Source organism: Mobula birostris, chromosome 30 (assembly GCF_030028105.1).
Source record: "Mobula birostris isolate sMobBir1 chromosome 30, sMobBir1.hap1, whole genome shotgun sequence".
Lineage (NCBI taxonomy): Eukaryota > Metazoa > Chordata > Chondrichthyes > Myliobatiformes > Myliobatidae > Mobula > Mobula birostris.
The window spans coordinates 14,138,948-14,159,742 of NC_092399.1; the positions used below are offsets into that span (position 1 = coordinate 14,138,948).

Genomic DNA, 20,795 nt, shown 5'->3' on the forward strand with positions numbered 1-20,795 from the left:
ATAACAGTGAGGTTTCGTAAAGCGAACGTTCGAAAAGTGGGGGACACCTGTAATAAGAATAAAAAAATTTTAGGAATTCCACTGCTGCTGAGGAGGGCCCTTCTGGGGAAGGTTGTACCCATACCACTTTAGTGAACGTAGTAAAGCAAGTGAAGAACTGTCCTTGCACACTGTGTACACAATTACCTTTCTACTGACCTTGCTACCTCACCATTACACCAAATGTCCTCAGAACGATTAAGGGGACAGTAAGGTAATTTTGCATCCTGAAATGGACTTTTATTGAGTGGTTTTGGCCCATCTGAATTAATTGTAATGAGATACAATGATGTGTAATTTGTGGGGTGGTTGGTTTGTTAAAAAATCTTAGAAAGAAGAAGAAAAAGCAAAAATAAATACAGAACATCCTTGAGGCCGAGACCAATAGTGTCTTGCATGTAAGCTAGATTCAGATAAAACCTTTTTTCTGGATTTCAGTGTCAGCAGTGCTAGGAAAACTGAGCACTTTTGGATAAACCAGGGTAATGCTGCATTATGCAAGACTGCTGATCATAATTAGATTGACCAAATAAACCAAATGGCTCATTTAATCTTTTTGTGGTGAATCAGTCTGCCTCTTTCCAAATACAACAGCTACTTGTTTTAAATACTTGTTTATATTTCTCTAACTCGTTTACTTTCAAAGCTTGTCTAAATTAATATTAGAAGTGAGCGATACCACATTATGACTTGCCTATTGGATTCTGTTAAATGCATCTCAAGATCTAACATTTAGCAAACCACTGTAATACATCATATGTTACAAAATGCAACCAGTGCATCAATCGTTTAATCTGAATTTGGCCATTTATGGCATGCAGTATAAAATGAAAATGCATTATTTTATTTTCCGATTCTTTCTGCAAAGATGGTGTCTGTCTATTCTTTATTATTGTTTGCTGTATTTTCTCACCAGATTCACTGAAATTTGCATAACAAACATTTACATTTGTCATCAAATGTAGACTTAAGGGTTCTACAATTATTAGGAAAATAGATTATTCCTATTACATGATACATTGAAAATAAAAGGTCCTAACTGATCTAATAATGTGCATCAGAATGGTTGACTTTATGGTGTACATATTGTCATCTGAATATTTGGAAAACTGTAATTCCGATTCTTGACTGTGGGTAAACATTCCCCATTATTTTATAGCTGTCCTTTTGTTGGATTAATACAAGTTTCTATAATAATCGGTTGCTAGAAAAGATCATGTCTGCACCGTCCATCAGGGAAGAGGTACAAGAGCCTGAAGACCCACACTCAGCATGTTAGTAACAGTTTCTTCCCCTCTGCCAATAGATTTATGAACGGTTCATGAACACTACCTTGCTATTCCTCTTTCACACTAATTATTTATTTTTATTGTAACTTAAGTAATTTATTATGGCTGCCTGGTACTGCTGCCATAAATCAAATTTCATGACTATTGTCAGTGACAATAAACTTGATTCTGGTTTTTGAAGCAACACACACAAAATACCCCCCCCCTCTGGTTTTTGAAATAATTTCTTGACTACTGTTGGCTTGTGGTTCTCAAGAACCAGATCCTATTCTTCAGCAAGCAGCAGAAAATGAATGTAATCACAGTCAGGACTCATGGCCTTAAAGGAGGGGTTTCCAACCTGCGGTCTCCGGACCCCTCGGTTAATTGTTAAAGCTTCACGCCATAAAAGAGTTGGGAACCCCTGCCTTAAAGATTTTAGCTGTAACCTCTGGTGAATATCCCAGTGGACTGCTGACTGCCCCTTACAGGCAGGGCAGGCATACTCCCCAAAACCTCTGAAGATTGTACAGCTGCAAACAAGAAAATCTGCAGATTCTTGAAATCTCGCCCTCCCCCTCGAGGTGACTGTTCATCTTTGAGTCTGCTGGGGTCATATACAGTGTTTGGTGCTCCTGGTGTAACCTCTTGTATATCAGTGAGACCCAACATAGATTGGGAGACTGCTTCACCAAGCATCTATGCTCCATCCACAAGAGCAAGCAGGATCTTCCAGTGGCCACCCATTTTAATTCCACTTCCCATACCCATTCTGATATGTCCATTCATGGCCTCCTCCACTGTCGGGATAAGGCACACTTAGTTTGGAGGAACAACACCTTATTCTGTTTGGGTAGCCTTCAACCTGATGACATGAACATTGATTTCTCAAACTTCTAGTAATGTTTTTTCCCCCCGTTCACAATTTCCCATCCCCTTGTCCCTTTCTCATGTTCTCTCCTTGCCTGTCCATCGCCTCCCTCTGGTGCTCGTCCCTCCCCCATCTTCTTTCTTCCATAACGTTCTGTCTCTTTCGTCAAACAACTTCAAAGCTCTTTGCTTCATCCCTTCCTTTCCAAGTTTCACCTATCGCCTGGCATTTCTCTCTCCCCTCCCCCCTCCTTTCAAATCTATCGCTCAGCCTTTTTTCTCCAGTACTACCGAAGGGTTTCGTCTCAAAACGTTGGCTGTACTTTTTTCTGTTGATGCTGCCTGGCCTGTTGAGTTCCTCCAGCATTTTGTGTGTGTTGCTCTGGTTTCCAACATCTGCAAATGTTCTCTTCTTTCTGTTGTGTATGTACTTGTATTTTCCTTTGCCTTAAAGCTGATCAATAATACATAGTTCCTCAGTAAAGTGGTTACCTATGCAATTTACAGATGGGTTTTCCATTTTACTTAGCCTGCCAGGAAAAGGAAAGAAATAGAAGCTCATTAGTTCATCTCTCACTCCTGTTGTTAATTCCACTCAGCTTATTGATCAGGGATCTCCTTGGATTTGAAGTCTGGAAAAACCTATGGTTTCAAATTGATAAGGCGGGAAACAAGAGTAAGGAATATGAATTTGATTGCAGGCTGCCCTTTCAAGAAAAGTGATCTTTTTGTGTCTTACAGTGTCTGCGACAGCTTTTTACAGAGCTCAACCAGTCATTGAGTTCATGTGTGAGGTATTAGACATTCAGAATATCAATGAGCAAAATAAACCACTGACTGACTCTCAGCGTGTGAAATTTACCAAAGAAATAAGAGGTAATGTGCATGAGCTATGGCAAGCAAGTTTACTGTCAATTTCTGCAAAAGAATATGTTCAGCTGAAGTGAATAACTTTTAATAGGCCATTTGTTTGAACTCCCAAAATTCTAAGCTCAGCATGGAAACTTTTTTAAGACAAAACCTTGAATCACTTAGAATTTTTTTTGTTTATGTATATGAATAGAACATTTATGTGTGATTGACCACACTTCAAATAGCCTGTTTTGGAACATGAGTTTTGTTAATTATTTGTAAATAGGTGCTGCTGTTTTTTTTGTTAAATGTGTTTTGTATTTCTAGGATTGATAAGATTACATACCCCAAGATTTGAACTTAGTTTGAAGAGTTTTATATCTTCTAAAGTTACTTACACCGATATTTTTCAGTAATATACTTTATAACATTGCAAATTAGAGTATTATGCAAAATCAGTTGCCTCATTTTAAATATATTTTTGTTATTAGATTATTATTTTTGTATAAAATGTGTCCATTTGATTAAAAATGTTATTAATAACATTTTCAATGAAAAAAATTAAATCCAATTTATTCTCTGCCTTTTTACCAAACATCCTCACAGAATCAGTGTTTACCTTGATTCAAAATATTAAGGAATGAAAAGTATTGATTTTTGTTTGTAGAAATGGGAATTACAATAACCATATTAATTATAGAAAATTATGCCACTCTTCTATTCTTTCTGCAGTTGTAACATGCTTACATGAACAAAATGATGGAAGTTAATATTAAAATATTATCTTTTAAATTATTATACTGCAAGTAGTAAAAGTGTAGAATAAGGTTATTGTCCAGTACAGCTCATTTAAACGTTTGATGTTTCAATCTGCTGGTCTTGTTTTCAGCAACTAATTTCAACAATTCTATTCCAATTCATTTACCTATTTCAGGTCTAAAAGTGGAGGTGACTCATTGTGGACAGATGAAAAGAAAGTATAGAGTATGTAATGTCACCCGCCGGCCGGCCAGTCACCAGACGTGAGTACACATTCGCTTGTAATATTTCATAGCTTTTTCATTTGTAAGTCTTCAGTCCCCATCTTTTTCCCAAGTGCAATGCAATTTTATATTTCTTTCATGACTCTTAAAAATTGTACTGGCTTTCCTGATTTTTGTCAGTTGTCTCCTTTGCCAGGTTTCCTCTGCAGCTGGAGAATGGGCAAGCAATGGAATGTACAGTGGCACAATACTTCAAACAAAAATACAACTTGCAACTTAAGTATCCCCATCTACCTTGTCTACAGGTGGGACAGGAGCAGAAGCACACCTATCTGCCACTTGAGGTGAGATCGAAATATAAGGAGCAATACCATTTAAAGTCAGATTTTATAACAAAGCTTAAGGTCAGACCCACCTCAAGAGTCCACATACCTTCTAGGACCATTTTGACTTTGTTTAATTCTATCACTTTTACTGCATGACCATTTTCAGTGTGAAGGAAAGTATTTTTTGTTTGTTTGTTTACTACAGCCATGCCCTCTCATTGAATCTAAATTTTATTTTTCACATTATTCTCCTCAAACTGCTTGTTTTCAATTTTTATGTGTAATTCCATAAGTATCCACTTTGGAATCTTGCCAAGTAGTCAGTATTAGTGTAATCCTTGACTGCAAGTGTTTAATAGTGAATCATATCAAAGCTGAGTTGTATCTTGCTTTTCTGATGACCTTGTATGCACATTGTAAGGCATAAATGTACCTTAAAATTTTATTCACTTGCAGGTCATTAATCCAGCTCCAGCTTTTAATGACTAACAACAGAGAATTGGAATGGAACTGGGAAATTTCCATTACTTGTAACTGTCCTCCACCCATAGCCATTTTTGCAGAAATGTCCAAGTTAAATTTCCTTTAGAAAGTTAAAGATCATGTGCTGAGTAGTGAAAAGAAAAGAGGCTGATATGTCTTGCTTTAATCTTTTGAATTTCATGGACTTCAAAACAATTTGCAGAAACAAACAACTTTCTACATTGCTGAATATTTAAGAGCTGTTAATGCATTATTTTGCCATCTTCCTTCCTTGATAGTAATGCACAAAATTAGAGTATCTAATTATTTTAGAAGATTGAAAGAATACCCACTAATATCTGTATATGTATTTTGGAAAGGTTTTGTGTTCGGACCTTTTTTTTTCAGAACATAGGAATTTACATTTTAACTTTTTCCATTTGCAGGTATGTAACATTGTAGCTGGGCAACGTTGTATCAAGAAACTAACAGACAATCAGACATCAACAATGATCAAAGCAACAGCACGATCAGCGCCCGACCGACAAGAGGAGATTAGTCGTCTGGTGAGTAGTGATAAAGCTTTAAAGTTTGTGATTTTTATTTTGGGAGATACAGTGCAGATTTGACTGTGAGCTAAACTAACCAGGAAGTCGATAATAGAAGAAGAAATTTAAATATTTTGAAGCACTTGAAAGGTAATATAAAAATGATTTTCAAATTATGAATTTAATGCAGAAAGAATCAGTCCCTAATACCCAAATTAGCTGTCCCTGGACAGTGATTAGAATCTTAAGTCGTAAATGGTGAAGTAAGGTGTTACAAATTACATTGCCTGCTATGCATTAGTCATTTGCAGGTTTGCCAGCTGAAATGGGGTCACACAGACCTTATGGGCAGAATGTTTTCTCAGGCATGACCATTACACTGAGTAGAAATAGATTCATATGATTTTTTTTGGGCTTTCAGGCAATTTGGAGGAAGAGAAAAGGAAGGTGAATTTTGGTACCTAGTGGCAAAGGGAAGTCTGTTGAGTATGCTGTTGTGTCCAGTCTCAGAAATTTCTTTAAAGATCATGCTCCATGGTTCTGCATCCATTCAGATAAGCAGTTTAGAAAATTAACAGGTTAGCGTTACACTATATAATTTTATCAGGATATTCAGTACATCTAGAAAACTCAAAATCAAAGCTTAAAGAGGTTCATACAAGAGAGTTTGGAAAATGGCAAACATCAACCCCTTTCCCTCCATGCGCAAAAAAAATATGCAAACAACAACAAGAATATCAAACCCCAAGCCCCTCCTCACGCTAAGAAACAAAATGCGCAAATGGCAACAAGAAAGAATGGGCAAAAACACAGAATATAAAAGCATAAAACTGAAAGAATGCAAGTGAACTACAGTCCAATCCATAAATCGATCTTCAAACTGTAGGTCACAAGCTATAACAGAACCAGAAGCACATTTAAAATAAAATGAAGATGTTAAAGAAGTAAAAGAATCAGTTTTGTGGGCTATGTGGAAGATGTTGCCTGAGTTACCGTTTTTCCCTGGTGCTATTTTGATCAGTAAAGGTTTGTGGTGAATGCAGGAAATGGCTATGGTAAATTTAAATGAGTATGGTCAGCATAGCCCCAGTGAGTTTGTGTGAGAAACCTTCAAGAAGTGTTTAAAATAAGCAGTGAATATGGCCCCATTGAATAAAAGGAATGTGGGAAGAAGAGTTGTGTAGCAGAGCAGAAAGCTGTAATCCCAGTAAGTTTATGCAAAGTGCAGGAGGAACGGAGGCCCATGTATAAAAAGTGTTTCTTTTATTTATCCATTTAAACAAATGACTTACAATATGATTGTACATTTTTTGGTTTCTTTCCCTATTAGTTGAACCAATATAACAAAATAGAAGTAAAGGCAGGGCACCTCAGACCTTGGAAGGCATATCATGTGACATAAGGTCTCAACCTCAGGCAATGTCAGTATAGTTTTCTAAAGGGGAATTCTTGCCTGACAACGCAAACACGAGGAATTCTGCAGGTGCTGGAAATTCAAGCAACACACATCAAAGTTGCTGGTGAACGCAGCAGGCCAGGCAGCATCTCTAGGAAGAGGTACAGTCGACGTTTCGGGCCAAGACCCTTCGTCAGGACGAGTCGACGCCTGAAACGTCGACTGTACCTCTTCCTAGAGATGCTGCTTGGCCTGCTGCGTTCACCAGCAACTTTGATGTGTGTTTCTTGCCTGACAAATCTGTTAGAATTCATTGAGGAAATAACAGACAGGATAGACAAAGGAGAGTCAGTGGGTGTTGTTTATATGGATTTTCAGAAGGCTTTTGACAAGATGCTGGACATGAGGCTGCTTAACAAAATAAGACCCCATGGTATTACAGGAAAGGTACTAGAGTGGATAGAAGATTGGCTGTCTGGTAGGAAGCAAAGAGTGGGAATAAAGGGGGCCATTTCTGGTTGGCTGCTGGTGTCTAGTGGTGTGTCAGAGGCTTCAGTGTTGGGACCGCTCTTCTTCTTGTATGTCAGTGATTTGGATGAAGGAATTGATACCTTTGTGGCCAAGTTTGCAGACAACACAAAGATGGTGGAAGGGAAGATGGTGTTGAGGAAGCAGGGTGTCTGCACAAGGACTTAGATTTGGGGAATGGACAAAGAAATATCAGATGGAATATAATGTAGGGAGATACATGGTCATGCACTTTAGTACAAGAAATAAAGGCACGGATTATTAAGTAAATGCAGAGAAAATTCAAAAATCGGAGTTGATAGGGGCCAGAGGACTTGGGTGTTTTTGTGCAGAACAGTCCACAGAAGGTTCACAAAAATTATCCTAGGAATGAAGGGGTTAACATATGAGGAGCGTTGATGGCTCTGGGCCTATACTTGCTGAAGTTTAGATGAATGAAGGGAGGGGTCTCTTTGAAACCTATTAAATATTGAAAGGTCCGGATAGAACTGGATGTGGAGAGGATGTTCCCAACAGTGAACGAATCTAGGACCAGAGAACATAGCTTCAGAATTAAGAGCCATCCATTTAAAACAGATGAGGAATAATTTATTTAACCAGAGGATAAAGAATCTGTGGAATTCCTTGTCATCATTAGATATATTTAAGGCAGAGGCTGATAGGGTCTCAATTAATCAGGGCATCAAATGTTAAGGGGAGAAGACAGGAGAATGAGTTTGAGAGAGATAATAAATCAGCCATGATGGAATGGTAGAGCAGATCTGATGATCAGAATAGCCTACTTCTACTTCTGTATCTTGTGGTGTAACTGGATGATTTCTACATTTTGAAGACACTTGAAAGAGTTTCTGAATTAGGTGGTTGGGAAAGATGATGTTCTGTATTGAATCAAGGACCAAACATGCCTGTTTAGGATTAGGAAACGGAGAAGCAGTTGTTTTACTGGGACTATTCCATAGGCCACTATCTTGTGGGAAGAATATTGAGCAGCAAGTTTACAAGGAAATTACAAAGGTGCACAAAATTTCTGGCATAGTGATAATGGGGGACTTCAGTTATTGAACTATAGACCAGCAATTAATAATGCGTAGGAGACGGAGAGGAGCTTCTGAAATGTGCATGGGAGAATTTTTATGATTACTGACTGTCTGGCCCAGGGAAGATGGACTTGTGGAAGTTTGTTTAGGAAATAAGCCAGGCCAGTGCCGCAAGCATCTGTGAGGGAGCATCAAGGAAATGATTGTAATTTCACAAGGTTTAGAACAGTTATAGAGGAAAAAATAGATGGTAAATTGGGATCAAAACTTCACAGGCAAAACTATTTGAACAATGGAAGGCCTTTTAAGATACAGCTGTTTCATTTTAAGTCTTGGTATATTGTTATGAGGGATTAGGATAAAGAATTTAAAGGCAAAATTCCTCAGATTACCAAAATGAGAGGATGAAACCAAAAGAAAGCATACTCAAGTCATCCTGTACAAATGTGATTAACATAATATAAGGATATTAAAGCTGGGCTTATGGTGAGTATATAAAGCCTACCTCCCCACTAACCCAGACCTAATGAGTTGTATCTAACATTAACAGGCCATAAAATGACTGAAATTGACTTATTTAAAAAAAAATGAAGTAGCAAGAAAAGAAAGTAAATATCATAGAATTGTACAATTCTTTAGCACAGAAGGAGGTCACTGAGCACATTGTGTCTGTAGCAGATCCCTACTAGACCTACTTGCTAGTTCCATCCCAAATCCTTTCCCATCACCTTTCAATATTTTCTTTGCAATGTGTATTTGTTCAATTGCCTTTTGAAAGAGAAAAAGAACTTGCCTCTGTCATGAAAGGTGGTACACTAAGTGCACGTGCATGCTAAAATGTCCCTGATTCGTACAAGGAGATTGCTTTTCTTAATATATATGAATGATTTGGACTTGGATGTACAGGAGCAATTTTTAAATTTTACTGTAACACAAAACTTGGAAGAAAAGTTAATCTCAAGGAAAATAATAGACTTTAATAGACGAATTTTCTTAATAGACTTAAAAAAGAAACAGGACACTGGTGGAAGGGGTGGGGAAGTGGCAGACAAAATTTAATGCAAAATATTACATTTTGAAAGTAGAATCAGAATCAGGTTTATTATCACTGTTTAATATGACATGAAAATGGTGTTTTGTGGCTGCAGTACAATGCAAAAGCATAAAATTACGATAATTTACAAGATAAATAGTACAAAATAAAGGAATAATGAGGTTGTGTTCATAGATTGTTCAGAAATCTGGTTGCAGAGAAGAAACAGTTTGTGAATCATTGAGTATGGGTCGTCAGGTTCCTGAACTACCACAGCCACGTGTCTTTCCTGTGAGCTTGTCTCTGCTGCCATCTTGCGCCACGTGGCTTCCAGCTCTGTTTCTAGGCCATTTTGGGCTCAGCAAGTATCCCAGGTACCTGTGGTCTATTGACTTCTTCTTTTGCCAGATTCTCTAACTTCTGGCAATTACTTTACCTGTTTCCCCTTCTCTCTTTTTCCATCGCCCATTCTGGTCACCCTTTCACCCATTCTTCTCACCTGCCCATCACCTTTCTCTGGTTCTCTTCCTCCTTCCCTTTATTCCATAGTACACAGTCCTCTTATGTATTTAATGTTCCAGTAGTGTTTGAGTAAGCATTTTTGTTTGTTTAAATAATTAATTCTGAGCTATATATATATATATATATATATATATAAAAATAAGTGAATTGCATAGGTCATGTCGCTACCAAGTGATGCACATGCATGTCGCTTAAAGAACAAACTTAAGAATTGCATCTTTTGGCTGTCTTGTTTTCCTTTTGAATTAGTTTAATGTTTTGAAGTTACAAAACATAATACGGCTCCTACCAGATTTCTCCTCCTTACTCCTTTACCTCTTCCACCTATCACCTCTCTGCTGCCTATTCATCCCTCCTCTCCCACTCACCTCCCTTCCTCCACACCTGGTGTTACCCATCACCTCTCAGCTTGTACTTTACCCTTCCTCTAATTCCTCAACTTCTCATTCTGGCTTCAGTCTCCTTCCTTTTCAGTCCTGATGAAGGGTTTTGGTCTGAAACGTCAACTGCTTATTCCCCTTCATAGATGCTACCTGACTTCCTGTGCCCCTCCAGCATTTTGTGTGTTGCTCAAGATTTCCAGCGTCTGCAGATTCTCTTGTGTTTAGAAGTGGTGCAGTTTCTTGCTGACAACCTTTCTTGTTTAGCTATGCTCAGTATTCATCTCCTAGGAATAAGAATCCAAAGATTTGGACAGTTTACTGAGTTGTGCCGACACAAAAATGACATTGAATACATGTTTAAAAAAGAACTTCCAATATTACATTTTGCTTATGTCCTCAGAAGTGGCAAACTAAATCGTCACAAAATAACTTTTTTTTTAAAACAAACTAAATAAAGTCATCCTTATTTTATCTTGTTCCTCTTTCAGAATCATGGACACTTCTGTTAGGTGCATTGATACAAGTTTACTCTGTGAATACAAATAGAAGAATTAGTGGTCAAAAGGATTCCCAGACCTGTGACATACCAGCACTAATTGAATTGATTTTCTTTGATTCATATAATTGGGTAGCTTTGAGCAATTGTGTTTGTTGTACAAGATGTGGAAATGTAGCCAACTTTTCCAATGTTTGCCTACCTGCCTCAATATTTTATATGAACTGTTTTCATAATTGTACCATAGTGACTAAAGTTCATGGAATCTAAAGGTGGACTGAATTTTACTTTGGCACTTAATCCTACTGAACTGTCATTTTTTTTTACTATATTCAAGTAGCAAAACTTGATATGCCATTCAGCTATGAATTCTTGCATTTGAATATTCTTGATTACATTATACTTCTAAGATTTTGACAGTGAGTAATTTTTTTTTAAAAGGTGAAGAGTAACAGTATGATTGGCGGGCCAGATCCATATCTAAAGGAGTTTGGTATTGTCGTTCATAATGAAATGACTGAGGTCACAGGTCGTGTGCTGCCTGCACCGATGCTCCAGTATGGAGGCAGGGTAAGTCTGATGTTGGACGGAAGCAGCTGGAATTGTGAATGCACAGGACTTGAAGTAAGTGATATAGTGCATCGCTATGCTATATGTATGAGTTGTACAGCAAAATTATTTTAAGCACGAACTATTTACCAGCAAAAGTTAGTTCTGGATAGTTAAAATTATTGTTTTGTTTTAGGTACCTGCTGCTTCATTACGTTTTAGCATAACTGTCCAAAATAAGTTTTGAGGGTTAAAATTTTAAATAGTTTTTTTGAGTAGGGAGAGCATCTTGTGCACTGCTTTTGGAAGATTTCCCTCTCCCCCCCCCACCCCAAAGAATATTGTTTCAAATTTGTAACAATGGTACAGAAACTGCAGATGCTGGAGATACTCAGTAAGTCAGGCAATGTCCATAAAGATAGACATACAGTTGACATTTCAGGTACTTAACCTTGTATCAGAACTCTAGACTGCACTGCCTTTAAGAGTTCTACATCATATTGTTAGTTTACTCTGGCTTGGAGTTCCACACACAGAACAAAGTGATTAAATCATTCTTTTTAATCAGAACAGTGTATTTATGTATATTAGAATTTTAGTTGAAGCATCGTTATTTAGTATTGTCTTTTAACCGGTTAACTTTATTAAATTTTCATAAATACCCCAGTGATTTATTCACATCATACTATATAATAACAAATTGTAAATTCAAGTTTGAAACTTCCTTTTCCACAGAATTTGAAAGTAGAAGATGTGTTCAATTGTAATTGTCAGTTAAGGTTTATAAGTATGGCCTTTTGAATAAATTCCCACAAAAGTCAGCTCAGCCTTTTTTTTCCCACTTTATTATTTAAACCAGTGAAATAAGGAATTTAAGCATTTTTACCACAAAATCTAATTTTCAAATTAATCTTAACAATTATAAGTGGTGTTTTTCTTAATTTGGGTGGTATTTTTGTCCATTACAAAATCTTCTCCTAAAGACAGGTCCTTTGTGTATACTGGACAAGTACTATAGATATGGATGTTGATGTATCTTCCCTCACACTTACATGAGTCCTATTAAAAAGAAGTTTTTGTCTTTGTTTTGCTTAGACATATGCATATGTAAGAAAATGAATAATTTTCCCTGTCTTCAAGATAGCATGATTGAAATGTCATTTTTATTCTTGCATCAACATGTTAAGTAATTAATTTCAGTTATAAAATGCTGATTTTTTTCAGTTCTCATTCATTTCTCATTCTTAAGTTGCCCTCCATGCACCATGGGTTAGGTGGACAATGACAACAAAATAGTCAAAGTTACTACATATCGACATTCACTTTTTAAGGGCCAGTTAAAAATTATACTCCTTTTGATATCCCTTCTGTGGCCATCTTTGCTCTCTGTACCAGTTTCTACATTCCTTTCCTTACTACAAAGGTTTGTGTTCTTTTAAGATTGCCTAGTTGCAACAAGCATGCTTTCAAAAGACAGCTTTACAGAATGCGTTTGAGTAAAATGCAAAGCCTTAAATTCTTGTTAAATAATCAAAGTCTGTGTCTGTGTCATTGTTGGAAAAGTTGCTGATTAGAGTCTGAATTTGTAACTTAGAAGTTAGCCTACACTGGGGAAGAATAAAAACTAACTAAATGCCTCTTCCTTTGACTACATTTGCATTCCTATTTTAAAAGAGTATTAAATGAGTATTAAATGGGTTGGCCTTTGTGCGATATATTTTTCCTTGGATTTTGTCATTGCTGTTAAATTTACTCTGCTAAGTGGAATTCGGTTACTGCATAAAAGATTACCTTTTCAATGCTCCTAACTCATGATTGCCATGATAAAATTATCCAGTGTTTTCTTTTGAATGTTTGCATCCTGAGGTATTAGCAGGAAATGCCTTCATGTTTGACATTGCTTCTGATGGTTTAGAGACATTGAGGTAATTCCAGGAGACCAATTAAATAATAACAGTTTGAACTAGTAAAGGACTTGTGAAAAGTGTTAGCCTCCTTCCTTATAAAAAGAGAGGTTCTAAAATCTGTGAAAAGACCTTTCTTCAAATGTTTGGGATTCGTATCTAATGTAGCTAATAGAATAAAGACAAGAATGAGGACTCCACTGTATGGATAGATTAGAGAAGATAGGATTATTTGGCTTTAGCAGGGACAAAATTTATAATTAGAACAAGAGTAAAGACATTGTTATCCTAGAGCCTACTCTAATACTTGGGAAGATGCTGCCTATTACTCTGCCTTCCTACTTTTCTGCTGTATAACTCCTAGGCTGAATCGCCATTCATTCAGCCAATCGCACGCATGTAAGTCTTTTAAGTACTGCATTTGCTGAGTATCAATGTGTGTGTCCTCTACTCCATCAGAAAACTACATGTGTAGTTCAATGCAATGCCCATTACTGAGACTTTCCAGCAATATGTAAGGAATTGGCCCTTAGATCCTGAGCTGGATCATGCCTGGAATGGGATTGAAGCCTCCATTCATTTGAATGGGGATTTTTAACCTAAAGAAAGTAGAAGGTACATTTTTTTTAAATCATTGTACTTTAATTTTTCCTATGTGTTTTATTGAATTTTCACTTAACCTTTTAATTATGTTTTTATGTGTATTATCTGTATTACTTACAGTATTCGTATATAAGAAACATTTAAAAAGTGCTTATCAGCTTTGACAAAAGACACTTAAACTTCTGTCAAAGCATTGCGAGGGCAAGGCCTCTAGATTAGAGCCCTTTATGAAATCACTGGAGTTCATCCCTCTACTTGTAGGTAGGTTTGGGTGGGCAGGAATCATGTGCAGCAGTTATCCAATGGGCCTGATTCGAGAAGGTCTACTTCATTATCGCTTGGTTCCAAAATATTCAAAAAACAACTGTGCTTTGTACCTGCAGCTCCCTTGAGGTTAGAGAATTTCAATGAATCCATAAAAATGTCCCTATATTCTACAGATATGTGATCCCCCAATTTTTTTGTGTCTCCATATAGGGACTCTGCATTTGTTAAAAAGCCTTAAAAGGTTTTTTTTTCTTTTAACAATTCAAAGTTGTTGAGTGATTGTTAATAAATCCAAAAGCTTGCAGTTTTTTTTTTTAGCATAATACTATAACCAACTAAGTTGATTGATCCAGAGTTGAGGAAGATTTGATAGGTGTTCAAGATCAAGAATGGTTCTGATAGTATAAACCTGGCATTGCAGTTAACAGCCAGAGGCACATGTTTAAGACTCAAAATATCCAGAAACTGAAATTATTATCAAATCACAAATGTACTGCTTGTAAATGCTGTGGAATATTTGTTTGATTCCTTCATAGAATGGAAGCAAAACTAGGGCAATGAGTGTGATGAATTAGTTTTTTTAGAGGGAATTGACACAATGGGTTAAATAGCCAGCAGTGCAGTGCAATTTTGAATTTGCTTTTCAGGTGCTGCCAAGAGGCCAGGGGACAATTGTGGCCTGCTATAATGTACTTTATCAAAATTGCTTTATATTTTTTGGGGGGAGATAAGCATGCTCCTTAAATTCTAACCTTAATTTAGCATCATTGTTTGACTTGTTCATGAGAAATTTAATTCCCCTGAGGTCACAGTCCCAAGTTTCCTTTTCAGGTAAAGAATGGTGACGTGCATATTGTAGAGAAGCCTTTGACAAGAGTTTAAGAATAGTGTAAGAGTAATAAGTCCATCTACACTTGTATTGAGTTTGAGTCCACTCTTAAGATGCTGGGTAGAGATTTGATCTTGTGTAGGGAAAGTCATATTTGGAAGAAAGAATCACTGAAATGCTTTGAGGTAAAAGTGTTGTCCTGTAAGGAAAGAATTTGTTAGAAATTAGAGGGATAAGTATTGCCATTAAAATCTTCTATTCTTAATGCAAAGTGCTGAGAGGCTCATTTCCTTGCCCTTGTAATCTTAGGTAAAGGAATTGTAGGATGATCATGTTGGATGGAGATGGGGATTCTCGCTGAAGACTGTGGATCTTTTAAATTCTGTGTGATTGATAAGAGTTTGGACAGTAAGGGAAATAAAAAAAATTAGAACTGAATGATCTTATTTGAATGGTGGAATAAATTACTCCTACTTTTCCTTTTTTTAATCTTCATGACACTGAAATATTGAAATGTAAATGATACTGCAAACCCTGTTTTGTGGGACTTATTTTTAATCATGGTGTATGAAGAGGAAACACTTATAGTAGTAGAACAGGGACAGCTGGCATGCTTCTCAAAATATTTCACATTTTCTTCATAGATAGCACTCTGACCACAACAATACAATTATTTATTTGTGGGGTTTTTTTTTTGCATTGTAGCCCTTATTTGTACAAAATTCTCAAGTATATTCTATATTTTGCAGAGGCTATATCTGTACTTTGACTTTGCTTAACAATATATTTGATTTTGCTGTATTGTAGTAACTTTGATATTGAATAACATTCCAGTCTATGTCCATATTTACTGTTAACATTTATTTCTGAATTCTTTACCAACAGTCTATCAAAAAGATCAGAAGAATAATTCCCTCTGTGTAGAGGAAAGGGCATTGAAATTTCATTGCTTTACCCTACAATACTTTCCTCTTCTGGTCCAAAGAACTGAAGATGGCTGTGTAGGATCCTAACAATTGTACATGGGAATGAAAAGATTCTGGCTGAAACCTTCCAAGGGGACTGTTTATTTATGGGTGGAATTGGGTGGGGGAGAGGGAAGTTTTCCATGATTGGATTTGGGCACTCTATCCCATGGTAGGTGGAGGCAATTTATTTGAAGAATGAGGATTATTCTACATGGATAGTAGTATACCTTGATTCTTCATGAATTGGTATAAATACTATTTTGCATTTTAAGTTGATGGGTTTGTTTGCAGCAGAGCTAAGATTTAATTGGTTTATTTACAGAATTAATAGATTCAATTAGAATTGTTATAGTGTTCATATTTAAGTAGTAACCTGTTTTAGAAATAATTTCTTAATCCTTTATGTTTGGCTAGCTGACTTTTTGCACATTTCATGCTCTACTGTAAAACAAATAGAAATTTGCTCGATAATATACCATCTAAGGATTTTGGGAATTGGTATTTGTAATTCATATTGGAGTTCAATATGATGCTTGCTGTGCTAAGCATGTATGACATTCCAAAACAAAAAATGGATAGCTGATGGCCATTAAAGAGTCACATTGACTAGATTATATCAATTATTCTAGATGATCTTAATTTCACATCTTTGGAAGTAATTTTCCATTTATATTTTGCAGTTCACAGTAGGAATAGTGCAAAGAAACAGAAGTAATCTTTCTATTAAGATGTAATTGTTAATTGTCTTTAACAGGTTTCTTTTCACCTTCCCAACCCCTGTGCATTTATTTCAGAATAAGACTGTTGCTACCCCAAACCAGGGGGTATGGGACATGAGAGGCAAACAGTTCTATGCTGGCATTGAGATTAAAGTCTGGGCAGTTGCCTGCTTTGCACCACAGAAACAGTGCCGGGAGGAAGTTCTAAAGTAAGGATCCTTTCATTTACACAATGAAGTATTCATTGCTAGATTTGTTGGAAAGCACCAATGTCAAAAATAGAAAAGAGCATTTTTTTCCCCAAAAAACTGGGTTAATAGTTTCATTTCAATATATGGTTTTCTGTACTTTGCGTGATTAAGTTTTGAATTAAAATATACCTGTTCTAAATATCATTTTTATTTACATTAATACCTTTTGAAAAAGATTATCTATTTCAAATTTGTTTTTAAAATTCTCATTTTTATTAAGAAAAAAGGGAATTATTTTAACTGAAATGAGTTGAAACATTTAATGGGTGGTGGTAATTTTTTTGCGCAATTTCAAATTATCTTGCGAGTGCAGATGCAAAGCATTAAAAAAATAACTTGTGCTGCTTGATTTTTTATTTTATTTTTTTACTGTTTCTTCTTTCTCCTTTAGGAATTTTACTGATCAACTACGTAAAATTTCCAAAGATGCTGGAATGCCTATTCAGGGTCAGCCATGTTTCTGTAAATATGCACAAGGTGCAGACAGTGTAGAACCGATGTTTAAGCACTTGAAGATGACTTATGTTGGTCTGCAATTGATTGTAGTCATCCTCCCTGGGAAGACTCCTGTTTATGGTATGTGTGTAATGAGTATTATGTAACAATAACTCCAGTGGGTATTACATTACAAGGTAGTGTTTGGGTGCTAATGGAGTCAAAATAGATTAACTTTAAATGCAGAAATGATCAAACCATTTGCTTTTCAGCTCTATAGTCATCTCAATTTATCTAAAAGGCAAGTTAGAACAGTAACAGACATTTATGGGAATGCTTTGGTTTATCGTAACTTTTGGGTTTTGTGCAGTGTTAACATATCTGCAAAATCTTCATACCATGAGTTTCCCATCAAGCAGGGTTTTTTTAAAATAAAGAGTAGGAAATCCACGTTCAAAAGGTATTCAACTTGGAGTACTATCCACAAAACAGTTAGTAATTTTGTAAGGATCTTTTGGTAAATTGTTAGCTTTTCCTTTTGTGCAATAATATTTGTACCGTGTATTAAGTTGAAAAGTTAGAAACTTCTAAACAATAATGTAACATCATTCTGTATAATGAAGTACCTAATTGGATGGCATACTTGAAGTTAAATTCTCTAGGTTTAGTCTTCCATCTCTGGACTAATTATTTTTCATCCAGACTTGCTTTATTCAGGGGATTGTTAAGCTCTCTGAAATATTTCTATTTGATCATTTCATCTCCTTGTTATGTTGGTGTTCAGTACCATTATAGTCTAATACATCTTACTCACAAAAAACAGAAATAAAACCATATCATGTAATTAATATTTAATGATCACAACTGTAAAAATTTCTTGAAACAAAATCATTCTGCAAGGTTTTTACATGCTCAAAAATAAAATATTTCGCAAGATATGGAGATACAGGAGATTATATACAAGATCTGAAACAAAAAAGCAACCTACTAGAGGAACTTGGCGGGTCAGGCGGCTTCTGTTGAGGTAAAGGGATAGTTGACATTTCAAGTTGAGATCCTATATCATAATGGATTCTAGGTCCTGATGCAAGGTCTCAACCTGAAACATTAACTCTCACTTTGCCTCCACAGGTGCTGCTTGACTTGCTGAATTCCTCCAATGGTTTGTGATTTTTTTAAATATATTCTCAAAGACATCCATATGTAATTTAAAATTATTAGAGTCAACCGAAAGCTTTCCTAGTTTGGAAAAGTTTCAAGTTGGATGTTCCTGCAGAAGACTTCATCTTAAAATGTTTATGTACTTGTCTTCAGCTGAAGTAAAACGTGTGGGAGACACGTTGTTGGGAATGGCCACACAGTGTGTTCAGGTGAAGAATGTAGTCAAAACATCCCCCCAGACATTATCAAATCTTTGCTTGAAGATTAATGCAAAACTTGGTGGAATAAATAATGTCCTCGTACCTCACCAGCGGTGAGTTCTATCTGCATTATTTTCATATTACTTTTCATTTTAATAACTTGTGTAGCTATATAAAGTGTTTTACGTAATGTCTATTCCTATTAAGTTGTTTTCCACATGATACCTTTGAAGTTCATTCATGTGCAAAGACCAACATAGCAGTTCTAAGTCAAAAATATATTTGTAATGACAGAACACTAATATTGTTAGTTTAATGAGAAACATTGAGCAGGACAACTGTGAAATGTAAAACAATAGTAATAAACAAATAGAAACAAAATAAGGTTGCATTCCCAAATAAAGTAACCTGGTAACTCTGTACATTCAATCTAGATATTTTTAAATCATACTAAATAAATGTTTAAAAAGTTAGTGAGGGAAATTTGTATTTGGGAAGAATGCTGAAAACTAATTGTATGATTCATTTTTATTTTCTTTATACAATTTTATTCATTCCTCTTTGCCACCATGCTGAAAAGAACACTTCTAATGTCAATAGTTTCAAACATTTATTAGATTTGTAAGCATGTAAAACCAAAGAGAGTGCAGCTCCTTTGTTATTTTCTACAATTATGTCTGCATCACAATTGCACTTTAAACACCAAAAAGCGTGTTATTCTAATTGATTGACAGTATCCAATGGGGGTAGGGAGGGTACATATCTTTAATAATTTGCTAAATCCAACCACTACCCTACCCCTCCACACACCCCCACCACCACTAATTTATAATATCCTCTCTGAGCCACGATACATGTATTCACTCCAGTGCCTAGTGTCACTTTATGGGCATACAATCAATGTATATAAGCTATTTAATTTATTTATGTTTATTATGTTCTCATTATTCTTTATTGTGTTTTTTGATACTGCATCAAATCCGGAGTAACAATTATTTTGTTTTCCTTTGAACTTGTATACTGGAAATTACGTTAAACAATCTTGAATCTTAATGATAATTCCTTAGATTATACCCATCAGTTACTTCACTGTTGACTCTTAGTGTTACATTTTAAAAGATGGAAATTTTTGTTGTACATAGACCATCTGTATTCCAGCAACCAGTCATCTTCTTGGGAGCTGATGTCACACACCCACCAGCTGGAGATGGCAAGAAACCCTCAATTGCTGCAGTAAGTTCAATTTGATAGTCGGAAACTAAGTAAGTCTGCCAGCTCGGGTGGGGGGCGGGTGTGGGCAGGGGGTTGGGGGGAGAAATATTGATTAACCTGAAACACTGTTAGAGACTGCTCAGAATGCAACCATGTAAACTTGGATATTCTTAACCTTGCACAGACAGTCATGTAGAGAAAATTCAGCCAGAACGCCACCTTAGTTTTTAAAAAAAAGTGTTACAATGTCATTATGGAATTATTGTCAGAAGAAAGCCATTACTCTTCGAGCAACCAGTTGTAATCTTGATCACTGATTGCCATGCACTTGTTAGCAGGAGATGCCAGCTTATAGTCCTCTCCACAGTCAGATTGCCAGCTGACAATTATTTGGGTCTCTGTAGTGGGAGAAATACAGGTAACACAATAACATCTACCTATGGAATCAACCAGCTGTTGTGCAATTGACTCCTGGCGTGAGGAGAGTTGAGAGAAGGGTAAAAGCAAGTATGTTTTGTAGCTTGAGAATGACTTTTTTTTAAAGTAAGTCTTCATACTGGGTAAATGGTCATTATATTTCATGCAGGACTGTGCAAAAGTTTTAGGCACATATATGTAGCTAGGGTGCCCAAGTCTTTTGCACGGTACTGTATTTGTCAATGTGGAGTGGAGAGTGAGTTTGTAAGTCTGGTGGGAGCAAAGGATGTTGGGAATGGCAAGGGTTGAGTGCTGCGGGAGGGGGGTGGTGAGAGTGCAGACACAACCAATCCTTAGACACCAAGTAAGGTTATTTGCTTCTAAGCAATTGGTTTAATGATCATTACAGAATGTCCCTCTGGTGCTTCCCTCTCCCTTCTCCTTTAACCAACCATGATTCCCCTCTCCCTGCCCCCTTCCCACTCTCAGTCCACAATAGAGACCCACATCAGAAGGTTTCTCATCACATACATCATG

At 36.3% G+C, this 20,795-nt stretch overlaps 1 protein-coding gene across 2 annotated transcripts in view; it reads left to right on the top strand.

Annotated features, from left to right (window-relative positions):
* Nucleotides 1-20,795, top strand: part of LOC140190589 (protein argonaute-4) — an 81,151-nt gene that overhangs the window by 37,035 nt on the left and 23,321 nt on the right. The window contains exons 6-14 of one of the 2 annotated variants that reach the window (XM_072247279.1): nucleotides 2,919-3,053; nucleotides 3,964-4,051; nucleotides 4,209-4,356; nucleotides 5,247-5,366; nucleotides 11,185-11,367; nucleotides 16,658-16,791; nucleotides 17,225-17,409; nucleotides 18,583-18,742; nucleotides 19,772-19,862. In XM_072247279.1, the coding sequence (XP_072103380.1) occupies nucleotides 2,919-3,053; nucleotides 3,964-4,051; nucleotides 4,209-4,356; nucleotides 5,247-5,366; nucleotides 11,185-11,367; nucleotides 16,658-16,791; nucleotides 17,225-17,409; nucleotides 18,583-18,742; nucleotides 19,772-19,862 (1,244 nt within the window). The remainder of the gene's footprint in view (nucleotides 1-2,918; nucleotides 3,054-3,963; nucleotides 4,052-4,208; nucleotides 4,357-5,246; nucleotides 5,367-11,184; nucleotides 11,368-16,657; nucleotides 16,792-17,224; nucleotides 17,410-18,582; nucleotides 18,743-19,771; nucleotides 19,863-20,795) is intronic. The other variant, XM_072247280.1, reaches the window with a different exon arrangement.